General features: G+C 39.0%; 1 protein-coding gene and 1 non-coding gene across 2 annotated transcripts in view; both read left to right on the plus strand.

Annotated features, from left to right (window-relative positions):
* Positions 1–16,373, plus strand: part of UNC13B (unc-13 homolog B) — a 246,002-nt gene that overhangs the window by 65,734 nt on the left and 163,895 nt on the right. Inside the window, exons 4-6 of the mRNA XM_049772923.1 lie at positions 6,294–6,411; positions 7,708–7,831; positions 10,421–10,494. Coding sequence (XP_049628880.1) covers positions 6,294–6,411; positions 7,708–7,831; positions 10,421–10,494 — 316 coding nt within the window. The remainder of the gene's footprint in view (positions 1–6,293; positions 6,412–7,707; positions 7,832–10,420; positions 10,495–16,373) is intronic.
* On the plus strand, positions 1,107–1,210 carry LOC126027896 (U6 spliceosomal RNA). The gene has a single exon (XR_007502347.1). It is a non-coding gene; the product is annotated as a U6 spliceosomal RNA (small nuclear RNA).

Here is a 16,373-nt window from a genome sequence, read left to right on the forward strand (position 1 = left end):
CCTTCTCCTCCTCCTCCTTCTTCCTTCTTCTTCTCCTTCTTCTCCTCCTCCTCCTCTTCCTCCTCCTTCAACCTTCTCCTTCTTCCTTTTCTTCTTCTCTGCCACCTTCTCCTTCCTTTTCTTCTTCTCTGCCTTCTCCTCCTCCTTCTTTTCTTCTTTTCCTTTTTGTTTTCCTCCTTCCTTTTCTTCTCTGCCTCCTTCTCCTCCTCCTTCTTCCTCCTCCTCCTTCCTCCTCCTTCTTCTTCCTCTTCCTCCTCCTCCTCTTCTTCTTCTTCTTCTTCTTCTTCTTCTTCTTCTTCTTCTTCTTCTTCTTCTTCTTCTTCTTCTTCTTCTTCTTCTTCTTCTTCTCCTCCTCCTCCTCCTTCTCCTCCACCACCACCTCCTCCTCCTTCTCCTTCTCCTCCTTCTCCTCCTTTTTTCTTCCTCCTTTTCTTCCTCCTCCACCTCCTCCTCCTTCTCCTCGTTCTCCTCTTCCTCCTCCTCCTCTTCCTCCTCCTCTTCCTCCTCCTCTTCCTCCTCCTCTTTCTCCTACTCCTCTCCCTCCTGCTCCTCCTCTTCCACTTCCTGCTCCTCCTCCACTTCCTCCTCCTCCTCCTGTTCCTCCTCCTCCTCTTCCTCCTTACCCTCGGCCTAAGAGATACTGGGTTTCTTCGCCCTTGAAGCATACGGTCATAGGAGCAACTACAGGCTCCATGCTCACTCATTTTCACACCTCAAGGTCTTTTTATGGTGCCAGGAAACTTTCCACTCAGATGTGGGTGGTGACATCCAGCCTCTGTAGCTGGAGATCTTGTTATTTGCGTAGGTAATAGGGTGAAGGTTAGTTTTTTATTATGGTTCTAGGAGTTCTGTTCCATCACTGTTGTTGTAATCATTCTTCTGTAATTAGTGGTCTTGATTTTTGTTCAGAACCTAGGACAGAGCCTAAGGTATAGTCTTTCAGCATAGTTCCAGAAGTTCTGCTCAGTTGCAGTTGTCAAAGTTAGACCTCTGGAATTAGAGATCTTGGTTTTTGTACAAATCCTAGGCCAAGGCCTAGGCTAGGAACTTCCTTATTGGTCCCTTGATAGGTTCTGTCCATCCCATTATATAAGATATTCTTTTTTGTGCTCGCTTCGGCAGCACATATACTAAAATTGGAACGATACAGAGATTAGCATGGCCCCTGTGCAAGGATGACACGCAAATTCATGAAGCGTTCCAAAAAAAAAAAAGATATTCTTTTTTTATTTAAGAAAAGAAACAGAAAGGCCAGAGAAATAGCACAATGGTAAGGCATTTGCCTTGCATGCAGAAGGATAGTGGTTCTAATCCTGGCATTCCGTATGGTCACCTGAGCCTGCCTGGGGCAATTTCTGAGTATAGAGCCAGGAGTAGCCTTTGAGCACTGCTGGGTGTGACCCCAAAGCAAAACAAACAAAAACAAAAAAACCCTTATATATAAGATATTCTTATTGTTTAGGCCTTTTCAGAATTTTCTGAAGAATAGATTTTTTTTTAACATTTTGCTTTTAATGGTTTTATTAGATGATAAGAGGAAGTGACAGATACTGGAACTCCCCAGGTTAGATGATGATGGGTGCTTGTTTCTTTTGACACTACAACACTGGGTAGGCAGTGATCAAGAGATGAGGGAGGCGACGATTTTTTTTTTTACATGTTAAAGTCAACTTATGCGAAGGCTTTATTGTTTAGAGATGTTGTTAGGGATTATAAATTGAGAATGTAATATATGCATTCCAAAACAGTCTCCCAAACAGTTTCTCTTTCCAGATCCAAATGAAGGATATTTATATTTAGGGTTTCATAAGTGTTTTCATATATTTAGACTATTTAGGCCAGGGGTCTCAAACTCTCGGCCCGCAGACTGTTTGCGGCCCTCCGTACAACATTTTGTGGCCCGCGGCCGGCCTTCAAATATCACAGTATTCACGATTATTTGCTTACCAAATAATCGCAATAAAAATAGCATTAGTAAGAAAAAATCGCATTAAACATTCGCATACCCCAGCAGTTCCGTTCGGGGTATGCAAATGTTTAATGCGATTTTTTGCGATTTTTTTCTTACTAATGCGATTTTTTATTGCGAATATTCGGTAAGTGAAATCCCTTATGCGGCCCTGCCTCACCCCGACTTTGCCTCCTGCGGCCCCCAGTAAATTGAGATTGAGACCCCTGATTTAGGCTGAATGAAAATGTGACTAAAAGCTTTCTTTTCCCATTGTGAACCAAGATAATGACTGGAACTAGTCACCCACTTTATATCTTTGAATAGCTCTCCAGGCATATTTAAAGTTTTTTGAGCTATGAACTGGACCCTAAGCTGTATGTATTCAGAAAATTCCTTTTTTTCTCTCTTTTTTTAGCATCGTGTATTAATCAGGTTTTCTTTATGCAGGCATGTACTTTACCACTGAATCACATTCATGGCCCACTTAAAAACAATTAACTGAACAAATGAACTTATTAGGTCATTCTCTGTTTTACTGTATTTATGTAAATGATGAAAATTGTTTCATTTGTTTTCACCACAAGCATTAATTTGATATAAATTTGAGGACTATGTAATTTTGTTTCCCAAACTTGTGAATCTGTGAACATATATCTTACTAGTACAAGAGGGAAGCCACACTTTCTCTGAAGCATATACTGGATACATACATACATACATACATATATATATATATATATATATATATATATATATATATATTATGTGAGAAGGCACACCAGGTGTCATTCAGGTATTACTCCTTGAAATAAACTCAGGGGTTACTCCCTTTGATGCTCTGGGAAACATGTATTGCTGGGGATACCACATACTTTACATGTACTCCAGCCCTTTATCTATTGCATTAATTTAAAAGCTTGTTCTTATTTTAAGACTTTAGTTATTTTGGGATTAGTCCTTCCAAGCTAATATTTGACAATGTATGCATGACATTGATTATTTTCCCTTTTCCTTTGATTTAAACACTGATTACAAAGTTGTTCATGATTTTCAGTCTTATAATGTACACTGTCTTTCACCCATTAACATTTCCCACCAACAATGTCCCTGGTTTCCTTCCCTACTCACCTCCTGCCTACAAAACAGGCATTTAGCTCTCTCTCTCTCTCTCTCTCTCTCTCTCTCTCTCTCTCTCTCTCTCTCTCTCTCTCTCTCTCCCCTCCCCCTCCCTCCCTCCCTTCTCTCTCTCTTCTTTCTCTTTTTTTCTCTCTCTCCTCCCTTTTTTTATATAGACACTGTGGTTTGAACTGTTGTTAATGGAGAGGTACTATGTATATCACAACACCCAGTTATTGCTATCTCCAACACCCAGTTAAGTGATCAGTTCCAACTATCACATGACATTGATTTAGTTTAATTTTATTATGATTCTTTCTGGAATTATTTAATGTCAAATATTTTCCTAGTTATTACTATAGAAAATCATTTTTTTTAAAGATTCAAACTTTATTTTTCTTTATTTTTTTGGCCACACCTTCAGTGCTCAGGGATTATTCCTGGCTCTGTGCTCAGAAATAGCTCCTGGGCTTGGAGAGATAGCACAGCGGTGTTTGCCTTGCAAGCAGCCGATCCAGGACCAAAGGTGATTGGTTCGAATCCCGGTGTCCCATATGGTCCCCTGTGCCTGCCAGGCGCTATTTCTGAGCAGACAGCCAGGAGTAACCCCTGAGCAATGCCGGGTGTGGCCCAAAAACCAAAAAAAAAAAAAAGCTCCTGGTAGGCTCGGGAGACCATGGTATGCTGGGGACCAAACTTGGGTCCATCAGGGTTGGCCACATGCAAGGCAAATCCCCTACTGCTGTGCTATCACTCTGGCCCAGAAAAATAATTTTTACTGCTGTCTTGTGGTAAGTTTTTTTTCAAATTTGTTATTTACTTTATGTTAAATTTTTTTTTAATTTTTGATGCTCAGTGGTTGCTCCTGGCTGGCTTGAGGAACCATATGAAGTGGTGGGGATTGTACCTAGGTTGGCTGCAAGCAAGGCAAATAAATACCCTATTTGCTGTACTATTGCTCTGGCCCCTGACAATATTTTTAAATAAGTGATAGTGTCAACTTTAATTGGTTATAATTAGCAGGTTTTCTAGAGTTTTCTAGGTTTTCTGAGTTGTAAACACTGGCACACTCATGTACCTCACCGGCTCTGATAATGTTCCTATCAAACTTTATCTTTTCAGAGGTCCCTTTACTTGAGTTTGGACTCTTTCATAAACTTTGCATAAGACTTTCCTTTTCTAACAGTTTTCTGCATATAGTACATAGGTGTAATCTGGGATTAGTGTTAGTTAAAAAGTTTTTTTAAATTACTTTATTTGAACATCGTGGTTTACAAAGTTGCTTATAAAACAACTGTTTCTGGCATTCTGTGTTCTGCCATCATCTCATTACCTGTGTAATGTTCCCTACACTGTTGTTCCCAGTTTCTCACCCACTTGCAAGCCTGCTCCCTTTATTAATTTACTTTATATTTCTTGTTACAATTAAATGGTAATGGAATTATTGAAAGAATATTTCAGTAATAGAAAATTGTTTTCTCTCAAAATGGGGCCATTAAGTTGTTTGTTGCTAATTGAACATTCAGTTTCATTGTTTTTTGTGTTGACCTTAGGTAGCTTCTGTACTTCATTGACATCTAATTTGGTGTCTTTCTGGGATATCTATCAGTATTGAAGACTTGGTCATGGCAGTCCAGAAATTTCAGGATCTGTGAAGCTGACATAATAGAGGATATGGGGGTGTGTTTGTGGCTGCATGGGCTTTCAGAAGTATTGAGGCACAGGGAGAGGTTACTTGTCCTTAATCCAAGAAGACTCCAGTGTTCCCAGCCCCCAAATCAGCATACCTGGAGTTTTTGTCATTTAGGTATTTCTGCAGAGATCAGTGGAATAGTGGTGAAGTTGGGCCTTTGATATAGTGGTGAGTGTATGCAGCTGTAGAGGTTTTGGCAGGGAGGGTACTTGATTTGTCTACCTTCCAGAAAGTCCCCAGAGTTTTCAGCTGCAAGACCGCTGTACCCATAATTTTTCATGGCCTTGCTTGCTTCTTTTTCTTTCTTTTTTTAATAATATCTTTATTTAAACACCTTGATTACAAATATGATTGTAGTTGGGTTACAGTCATATAAAGAACACCCCCTTCACCAGTGCAACATTCCTACCACCAATGTCCTAATCTCCCTCCTCCCCACCCCACCCCCACCTGTACTCTAGACAGGCTTTCCACTTCCATCATTCATTCACATGGTTATGATAGTTCTCAGTGTAGTTATTTCTCTAACTGTACTCACCCCTCTTTGTGGTGAACTTCATGCTGTGAGCTGGACCTTCCAGCCCTCCTCTCTTTGTCTCTGAGGATTATTGCAAAAGTGTCTTATTTTTCTTAAAACCCAGAGATGAGTGAGACTATTCTGTGTCTGTCTTTCTCCCTCTGACTTATTTCACTCAGCATAATAGATTCCATGTACATCCATATATAGGAAAATTTCATGACTTTATCTCTTCTGACAGCTGCCTAATATTCCATTGTGTATATGTACCAGAGTTTCTTTAGCCATTCATCTGTTGAAGGGCATCTTGGTTGTTTCCAGAGTCTGGCTATTGTAAATAGTGTGGCAATGAATATAGGTGTGAGGAAGGGTTTTTGAATTGTATTTTTGTGTTCCTAGGTTATATCCCTAGAAGTGATATAGCTAGATCATATGGGAGCTCAATCTCCATATTGCTTGCTTCTTTTTTAATAGTAAAATGAGTCTTTGGAGCTGGCCAACAAGTTGACATCATGGCAACTGTGAGACATGTCTGTAAACAGTGTTATTTTTTTTTTTTTACTCTGTCGGGCGCGGTGCTAGTCGCCGGTTGAAGTGAGGGCCTCACCCCAACGCGGCCTTAGCTCCATTGGAAGGACCAAGCACTGTGGCGGCAGCTGTGGAAAAGGGCAGCAGTATTAATTTTTAATAAAACAAAACTATCATTTAAAAGATGGATATTGTTGACAGACTGACTTGGTTGTAATGTCCTCATTGATTTGCTTCATGTGTATTTGTGAAACATTGACCATAATTATAGCTCTATAAGGGAGGGATCAGACAAAGGTATTTTTCTATCTGTACTATATATAGGTTTCTAGGAATCTACAGGATGGTTGCAGTATTCTGTGACATTTTGATTTTTCCCAATGAGAAGATCCTGATGAGAAAGTATTAATGATTTAGTAAAATTGAAGATACTACTGTATCCTTTATATTATTTGGCTCCATTTAAAGGGCTTTCTTCTTTCCTTTAGTGAGATTAATCGCCTGGACTTGGGTCTAAGTGTGGAGGTATGGAACAAGGGACTGATCTGGGACACCATGGTAGGAACCGTGTGGATTGCATTGAAGACTATTCGTCAATCTGATGAGGTCAGTGAGTTGCCTATTCAGACGTTTGATTCTATTCCTTGTTTCTCCCTTTTCTAGATTCACTTCAGCTAATAATCATCTCTGAATCTCAGATTGCTCTGCTCTCTTTTAATAGTCATGCAACCAACCTGTTTCTAACCTCCCCCAGAGAGAATTCAGGAGATTTTATTTAAATTTGTATTTCCAGTGAAGGAACTCATAGGTAACAAATTTGTCTAGTAGACATTTCTTTCTGATGTGGTGTGTGTGTGTGTGTGTGTGTGTGTGTGTGTGTGTGTGTGTGTGTGTGTGTGTGAGTGCTTGTATGAACTAAATGTTAGGTAGTTTCTATACTCTTTAATTAAAACACTGACCTAGAAGGAAGCTCATCTAACTTCCTTAACAACCTGGCAGCTATTCTGTGCTTTTTTTTTCCTTGAGTCATCACTTCCCAGAGAATTGATTTTAAAACTTTATGGAGTTATTAGACATAGCACTTGCTGTTCACTCTATGTAATTGTTTTAAAGACTGAATTCCCATTCCATTCTTCAAGTTAGACTATAACTCAAACCACATTTTGAACTTGGATAGAATTTATTAATTTGTATTAGCATTATTATATTTAGTAACAATTAGTATAATTAATATTATGTAGTATACAGTTTAATATAATTGGTATTACTATATTATATTAATATCATTATAGTTGTATTATTATTCTTGTGATACTGAAGATTGAACCCAGGCTTTACACATGTGAAGCATGCATTCTATCCTAATCTGCATCTTTTTTTTTTTTTTATTACATTCCTATTTGTCTTTAGTATGGACTCTGAGTTTTCTCTGGGAATAGGAATGGTAAAGATTTTTTTGTTGTTGTTTCTAAATTCTTAGTTTTGACTAAGTATTTTTTCAGGTAAGTGGGCAGTTCAGCTTTATTGTAGTCTAGTTTAGGTTTATTTAATTGACAATGCTAGTTTCTATTTACAAATTAGATGTGATATAATCATTTATGATTGTGCATATTATATGTTGATGAAAATATTGATTCATGGAGAAGCTTATTTTTGAGTTTGACACTGAAATTTATACATAATGTACTTGCAGAGAGCTGTGTCTTATGAAATATACTCCCCAAAGAGGGAGAACACAAGTCACATACAGCAGAGGCAAATGGTAACAATGAAATGTTTGTTTCATCAGGATGTGAGTGGATCTCAAATTTCCCACATGGAACTTCAAAGAAAAATACCTAGCTCCTAGCCAAGATGAGAGTCTGAAAGAAAAACATTTAATCTTAGAAATTTGTTTTCTAGGAAGGGCCTGGAGAGTGGTCTACTTTGGAGTCAGAGATATTAATGAAAGATGATGAGATCTGTGGAACTAAAAATCCAACTCCCCATAAAATTTTGCTTGATACAAGATTTGAGCTGCCTTTTGGTAAGACTTTTGTTTGAAATTGTTTGCTAGCCTTTTTGTTTTGATGGGGGGAGGTCTCCCAGGCAGTGCTCAGGGGAACTCGGTAGCCCCTCACTATAATACTTGGGCTTGGGTGGTTTGGTGCTAGGATCCGTGGATGTGTTGCTATTTGTGGCACTGCGGTATTGGGATTACCAGGATCACTCCATAGGAAAATGTGGCTGCTAGAGACATATCTGGCAGTACACAGTGGGATTTGGATATGGTGCCAGGGTTTAAATTTGAGTTCAAATGTAGTACAGAAGTATGTGCTTTTTGTTTGTTTATTTGTTTTTGGGCTATATCAGTGAAAGTCAGGATTACTATTGGCTCTACATTCAGAATTACTACTGGCAGGCTCGGTGGAGCCTATGGAATGCTGGGGAACAAAACTTGGTTGGTTGCATGCAAAACAAATGCCCTACCCTCTGTGCTATCGTTCTGGCCCCAAGTATGCACTTCTGACTGCTGTACAATCTTTCTTGTCCTTGCTATTTTTCATTAATTTTTTTATCATGCTTTCTCTGTATCTCACATGAGAAAATTATATCCTATTCTATTATAAAAGTTAGCCCAAGTGCTGAGAAGGTAATTTTAGTAGTGGAGCACATGCCGAGCATGTGCAAGTAATGAAGTTAAATCTACTGTGCCACATCACCTCATACCTCAACTATTGTTAGGTATGGCTCTGGGTCTCTTTAACACTGCCAGGAATGGCCTATATAAGTTAAAAAATACATAAAACCCAGCCCAAGAATAGTGCAGAGTGTATTCTAGGGCTTTATAAAGAATTTTCAATAAAAATGTTTTTGACCTTTAGTCTATGGATTTTATAATGACTTGAAATATCTCCTTGTGGGACCAGAGAGGTATTAAATCAGATAGGATACTTGCTTTGCATGTGGTTGATCTAGGTTTGATCCCCTCTTATCCCCTATGGTTCCCTGAGCACCTCCAGAAGTAATTTATGCATTCAAAACCAAGAGCCATGAGCATCAGGTGTGACCCAGATTTTCCTCCCCAAATCTGCTGGTGAGGCTATTCTATTTTGTTTTTCTTTGGGGGGGTCAAACTGGTGGTCCTCAGGGGTTATTCCTGGCTCTGTGGTCAGAAATCACTCTTGGCAGGATCGGGGAACCATATGGGATACCGGGAATCGAACCAAGGTTCATCCTGTATAGGCCACATGCAAGGCAATTGCTTTACCACTGTGCTATCTCTGGGACTAGAATTCTAGCACAGAGATTATGGCTCTTGCTTAAGATGCTTGTGGGGCTAAAGTAAATGTACAGATGCTAAGGCGATTGCCATTGACCTTAGTTTGGACTCTGGCTCCACATGTAGTCCTCCAAATGATGCTAAGAGTGACCATATCACAATGATAGTTGGAAATGATCACTTGAAAAGAATTGGGTGCTGAAAGGAAATAAAATGATAAGCATGATCCATACCCTTCAGTAACAATATTACAAATCATAGTATCTAAAAGGTGGGATGAGAGAGAAAGGTAGAGAGTGAGAGAGAAGAAAACTGCCCATGGGTACGGGGGAGGGCGTGAGGGAAACTGAGGATATTGGTGGTAGGAAATGTGTAGTGCTGAAGGGTGTTGTACATCCCATAAATGAAACTCAATTATAAGTAACATTGTATCTGTGAAAAAATACCAACTGTTGTGAACAACCTTATAACTATGGTATTTAAGTAGTTAATATAAAAAATAAAATGGGCCTATGAGCTGATATAGTAGCACTTGTGGATGTGTCTTCTGTAGTAAATGTTGAAATTAAGAAGTGTGAGTTGTTTGGTTTATTTAATTTATTTATTTGTGATATAATATCATATCCAGTGATGCTCAGGGAATCATATGCAGTGCTGGGAATTGAACAGGTTTTGGCCACATACTTAGCAAGTATCTTAGCCCTAGAAATATTTGAAGTCTATAAGTTACATAATAATTTTGAGGTAGGGCTTTCATTTCTGCAAAAAAAGAATTGTGATTTTGCTAGGAAATTAATTACATTTGTTATCATTTCTTTATTATTTAATATTTTATTTTGATTTTACCCAGCTTTACTAATGGTTTACTCCTGGTTCTGCACTCCTTGATAATTCAAGATCATTTGTGGAGGCCATATGGGTTGCATGGCATTAACCCTGGGTCACTAAAAGCAAGCACCCTACCTAGTGTACTATGTACACCTCTAGCCCCCAAATGAGCTGAATTACTTCTGTTATTTTTTGGATCCATACTTAGCTGTGCTCAGGGATTACTCCTCCTGGCTCTGCACTTAGGGATTGCTTCTAGTGTGGGCTCAGGTGAACATAAATGGTGCCATGAATTGAATCTGGATTGATCCTGTGCAAAACAAGTGCCCTACCCTCTGTACTATCTTTTTGACTGTTATATATTATTTTAGATTGTGTTAACAATATTAAGTCTCAATATAATAGGAGCAGTATTATATTATTGTTTGTGAAAATAACCAATCCTTTTCTATGATTATCTGACCACAAAAAGTATTATTTTACCTATGATATATTAACTTGGTTATGTAATTTTTTTTGTGGTAGATATTCCAGAGGAGGAAGCCAGATATTGGACCTACAAATTGGAGCAAATCAATGCTTTGGGAACAGACAATGAGGTAGGAACTGCCTTATTTTCAGTAGAAAGAAACGGGTGTGTGTGTGTGTGTGTGTGTGTGTGTGTGTGTGTGTGTGTGTGTGTGTGGAAATATAGGGTTTACTCCTGTTTCTCTGCTCAGGAATCACTCTTGGTGGGTTCAGGGACCATATGGAGCCACCTGGGATTGAACTTGAGTCATTCTTTATGTAAGGCAAACATCTTGCTTGCTGTAGTCTTTAGTCCCCAAAGACATATTATTAAGGGGACTGGATAGCTGGAAGCATGTTGAAGAATGAAATTTAATTGCTTTAAAGAAAACAGACAGTTTGATAGTTTACCTGAAATTTTTTTGGCAAGACCCATCTACTTTTTCTTTTCTTTCTACTGTTTCCCAGAGTATTAAATTGACATCAGTTTGATTGTCTTTGGGGTGGGTTGTGGGTGGGTTTTGAATCATACCTGGTGGTTCTCAGGGGCTATTCATGGCTATTCAGGAGTGACTTCTGGCAGTGTTCAGGAATCATAGGCACTATCAGGAGGTAAGGCAAGCACCTTAACTCCTGTACTGTTTTCTCTGATCATTAATTTTTGAATATTGATGAATGTCCTGTTTTGTTACACAAAGGAACAGAAGACATTTATTCTGTTGGTTTCCAGATTTAAAAAATATAATCTTATTTGTCTTTTTCTTTTCTTTTCTTTTCTTTTTTTTGGTTTTTGGGCCACACCCAGCAGTGCTCAGGGGTTACTCCTGGCTGTCTGCTCAGAAATAGCTCCTGGCAGGCATAGGGGACCATATGGACACTGGGATTTGAACCAACCAGCTTTGGTCCTGGATCGGCTGCTTGCAAGGCAAATGGCGCTGTGCTATCTCTCCGGGCCCCTTATTTGTCTTTTTTAGGGTATTCTAGATCAATGTTTTCTTCCAACTGAGTTTTTGGCCTTAGTTGGTCCTTAGAATATTCCAGGGGTCCACAAATAAAAGTTATGTCAATAGACACAGGAAACTAGGGAACTATCTGGTAGGGAGGGACACAGGAATGAAGCAAGATCAGAGGAGCCCTTCATTGGAAAAAAGTTGGGAAACACTGGTCTAGACTATTTCCTGTTTGTTCCTGCTATCCTGATTTACCTTTATGAATGAATCTGGTGTCCAGAACACAACTCATTCTGGGCCATCAGGATGGAGAAAAATTTTGGTGTTGATTAGTGGTGGAGGAAAAAAGATAAAATACTATATTTAAAGACATTTTGGACTATTGAAAAATTGATCTAATTATAAAATAGAATTTTGAGTGTCAGAGATTATTTCAATGGAATGTCTGGTAAGCAACTTCATGAAAGAACCGGAAAATAAGGTTGCATGAAGGTAGGGAACTATAGGTAAAATTTGGATTCATGAACATATTCATATTAACTGAAGTAATAGGAATAAAAACTTACTTTGTAGGCTGCATAAAAGGAACATTGAAGAACAAGGACAGAACTTTGGGATACATTAAGGATAGAATTCTGAAAAACAAAAGGACAGAGAACAAATTGCTGAAAGGAAGTAAGAGGACAAAATAAATTTCATGTAGTAAGGAAGATATTTTGAAGAAGAAATTTCTCAGATGTTAACAAGAATAAAGATTAATAGGGGCTATTTAAAACACTGCATTGTTGGTATTAGTGATGTAGCTTAGAAGTAGAGTATATATCTGGGTTCAATTTATAATGACATGCAATTAAAAAGTATAGAAAATTATTTGTAAAATATTGATTGTGATTTCTTCTTCTTTTTTTTTTTTTTTTTGGGCCACACCTGGTGGTGCTCAGGGGTTACTCCTGGCTGTCTGCTCAGAAATAGCTCCTGGCAGGCACAGGGTACCATATGGGACACTGGGATTCGAACCAACCACCTTTGGTCCTGGATCGGCTGCTTGCAAGGCAAACACCGCTGTGCTATCTCTCCAGGCCCTGATTGTGATTTCTAATAGTGGGAAGCACTGTATTTTTTCCTGATTATCTGTAGGTGTTGATATATTTATAGTAAGAAACCTTTCTGACTTTTTTTCTTGGTTTGGTTTTGTGGGCCATATCTAGTGGTACTCACAGCTTACTCCTGGATATCTTCTCAAGGACCACTCCTGGTGGGGGTCAGGAACCATATGCTGGGGATTGAACCTGGATCAGTTTTGTGTTAAGCAAGGACCCTATCTTGACAGTTCTCTGTCAAGAGAGACAGTTCTCTCTCTCATTCCTAATTCTGATTTTCTAAGAATTTTTAATCTTAAAAAAAAGGGATTATAACCAAGGTCTTTTTGGGCTATCTAGTAGTTCAGCCTTTTCTCTTAAAATCTGTTAATTATGGTGAATTACATAAGTAGATTTTCCGAGTATTGAACTATCATTGTGTGGAGAGGGAGAGATTGGGCCACATCCAGCAGTATTCAGAAGCTGTTCCTGGCTCTGTGCTCAAGAATGACTCTTGGCAATGCTCAGGGAACCATATGTGGTGCCAAAGTTTTGAACTGGATTGACCACATGCTAAGCAAATCCCTAACCTCCTGTACTTTCTCCCTGGCTCTAACCTTCCATTTAAAGCCTTATAAGTCACATTATATGGGCATCTTTTTGCCAACATATATATATATATACTCACAAATACATACATACTCACATAAAAATACCTAACATTTATGGTAGATAGTGCAAATATAGTGAATTTGACCTTATAATCTACTTAGGATATTTGTATCCATATTTATCAATAAACTTAGCATGTAATTTTCCTTTCCTTTTTTTTGTATTGGATCGCCATGATTTACAGTTACAAAGTTATTCATTATTAATAATTTCAGGCATGCAATGTTCCAATATCAACCCCTTTACCAGTGTCCACTTCCCTCTACCAACTCCCTAGTTTTCCTCACATCCCCAAACCTACCTAGTAGGCACTCCCCCCATTGTCCTAGTGATCCCTTTCCTGACTTATCCCCACTTCCACTACGCTAGGGGCAAACTTCCTACTGAAGTCCATTTCTCCTGCTCTTCATTTCTATTGTCTTTGGGTATTTGTTATTTCCTTATGTTTTTTATGTCCCACAAAATGAGAGCTCATCTGTGTCTGCTCCTGTCTCTCTGACTAATTTCACTCAGTCTGATACTCTCCAGATCCATCAATGCAGCAGTAAATTATATGACTTCATTTTTTCTTACAGCTGGGTAGTATTCCATTGTGTAGATGTACCATAGCTTCTTTATCTAGTCATCTGTTTTTGGGTACTTGGGGTTGTTTCTAGATTTTTATTATTGTGAACAGTACTGCAATGAAAATAGGAGTAAAGCTGGCTTTTCTTCATTGTGCTTTTGGGTTCTGGGTTCTATGGAAGCTCAGTTCCTAGTTTTTTGAGGAATGCCCCCCCCCTTTTTTTTTCTTTTTACAAAGCTTGCCATTCCCAGCAGCAGTGGAAGAATTTCCTGTTTTATACATATGCAGGCCAACACTAGTTGATTTTTAAAAGTTTAACCTTTCTTTTTATAATTTTTGAAACTAAATTACCATAAGATACAGAGTTACAAAGTAGTTCATGATTGAGTTCCTGTCATACAATGTCCAATGTCACCAATGTCTCCAATTTTCCTCCCATTGCCCCTTCCCCTATCTATGTTAGACATTTTTCTTCTCTCTCATTGTCATTGGGGTCCCTTCTCTGATCCTAATTGCAATTCCCTATCCTTTTTTCTTCCTTGTCTTTATTTGGCGGGGGGCACACCCGTTGATGCTCAGAGGTTACTCCTGGCTGTGAGCTCAGAAATCGCTCCTGGCTTGGGGGACCATATGGAGCACCGAGGGATTGAACCGTGGTCCGTCCTAGGCTAGCGCTTGCAAGGCAGATGCTTTATCTCCAGCACCACAGCACTGGCCCCATCCCTATTCTTTATAGAAAACTTCCTAACATAGACCAGTTATCCTGGCTTTTATATTATTACTTTACTAATTTTTATATCCTGAAATTGAGTGCAATCATTCTATATCTCCTTCTTCTTCTTTTTTTTTTTTTTTTTTTTTTTTTTTGGTTTTTGGGCCACACCCAGCGATGCTCAGGGGTTACTCCTGGCTGTCTGCTCAGAAATAGCTCCTGGCAGGCACGGGGGACCATATGGGACACCGGGATTCGAACCAACCACCTTTGGTCCTGGATCGGCTGCTTGCAAAGCAAACACCGCTGTGCTATATTTCCGGGCCCATCTCCTTCTTATTTCACTCAGAATAATACTCTCCATATTTATCCATATATATGAAAATTTTATGACTTTTTTTCCTAACAGATGCATAGTATTCCATTGTGTAGATGTATTACAATTTCTTTTAATATTTTTTAAAATTAAAAAAATTTTGGGGGGCCACAACTAGAAATGCACAAGGCTTATTCTTATCTCTGCACTCAGGGATCACTCCTAGCACTGCTCAGGGACCATATGGGATGCCAGGGATTGAACCCTGGGTTGGCTGCATTCAAGGCAAACACTCTATCTGCTCTACTATTGCTCCAGCCTTGTACCATAGTTTCTTTATCCAAACATCTGTTCTCTGGTTCCTTGGGTTGTTCCAGATTCTGGCTATTGTGAATAGTGCTGCAATGAACATAGGAATGCAGATGCCTTTTATGCATATGTTTTTGAGTCCCTAAGATATATTTCCTGGAGTGGTATTGCTGGTTCATATGGAGCACAATATCTAGTTTTTTGAGGAATGTCCATATTGTTTACCAGAAAGGCTGGACCAGTTGAGATTCTCACCAGCAGTGGATGAGTCCACTTTCTCTTTGTCTCTGTGCCAGCACTGGTTGTTGTTGTTGTTGTTTTTTTCCTTTCTTTTTAATGGGTACTGATCTCGTTTTAATTTGCCTCTCCTGAATGATTAATGATGTCAAGAATTTTTCATGTGCCTTTTGGCCATCTGTATTTCTTCTTTTAAATTTTTTTTTTTGGGCCACACCCGGCGGTGCTCAGGGGTTACTCCTGGCTGTCTGCTCAGAAATAGCTCCTGGCAGGCACGGGGGACCATATGGGACACCGGGATTCGAACCAACCACCTTTGGTCCTGGATTGGCTGCTTGCAAGGCAAACGCCGCTGTGCTATCTCTCCGGGCCCTCTTTTAAATTTTTCTTTTCATCTTTTCTCTCCATTTTTTTTTTTGGTTAAACTTCATCTTATTATTTTTTGTAAACTCTAACAACAATTCTTTTTTTTTTTTTTTTTTTTTTTTTTGGTTTTTGGGCCACACCCGGTGACGCTCAGGAGTTACTCCTGGCTATGTGCTCAGAAGTCGCTCCTGCTTGGGGGACCATATGGGACACTGGGGATCAAACCGCGGTCCATCCAAGGCTAGTGCAGGCAAGGCAGGCACCTTACCTCTAGCGCCACCGCCCGGCCCCAACTCTAACAATTCTTATATACCTTTAACACATGGGTATTTAGGGAATAATTATCCCAATCTGTGGTCACTATTCGTATCCTGGTTATGATTTTCTTTGAGGTTTAGAATCTTCTTAATTTAATGGAATCCCATTTGTTTCTCTTTGCTTCTACTTGCTTGGTCAATGGTGCTGCATCCTTGAAAATGCCTTTAGCTTCAATGTCATGGAGAGTTCTGCCTATATTTTCCTCTGTGTTCTTATAGTTTCAGATTTGATATAAAGGTCTTTAATCCATTTTAATTTGACTTTTGTGTACAATGTGCCTAAAGAGGTTTGAATTCTTTTTTTTTTTTTTTGTATATAGCTAATCTTTTCTTCCCACCACCACTTTTTGAAGAAGCTGTCATTGCTCCACTTTATCTGTTGCCCTTTTTCATAGAGTTCATGTAACTAAGGGTATGTTTCAGGATATTCAAGTCTATTACATTGATC

This window comes from Suncus etruscus, chromosome 1 (assembly GCF_024139225.1).
Source record: "Suncus etruscus isolate mSunEtr1 chromosome 1, mSunEtr1.pri.cur, whole genome shotgun sequence".
NCBI classification, from domain to species: Eukaryota; Metazoa; Chordata; class Mammalia; order Eulipotyphla; family Soricidae; genus Suncus; species Suncus etruscus.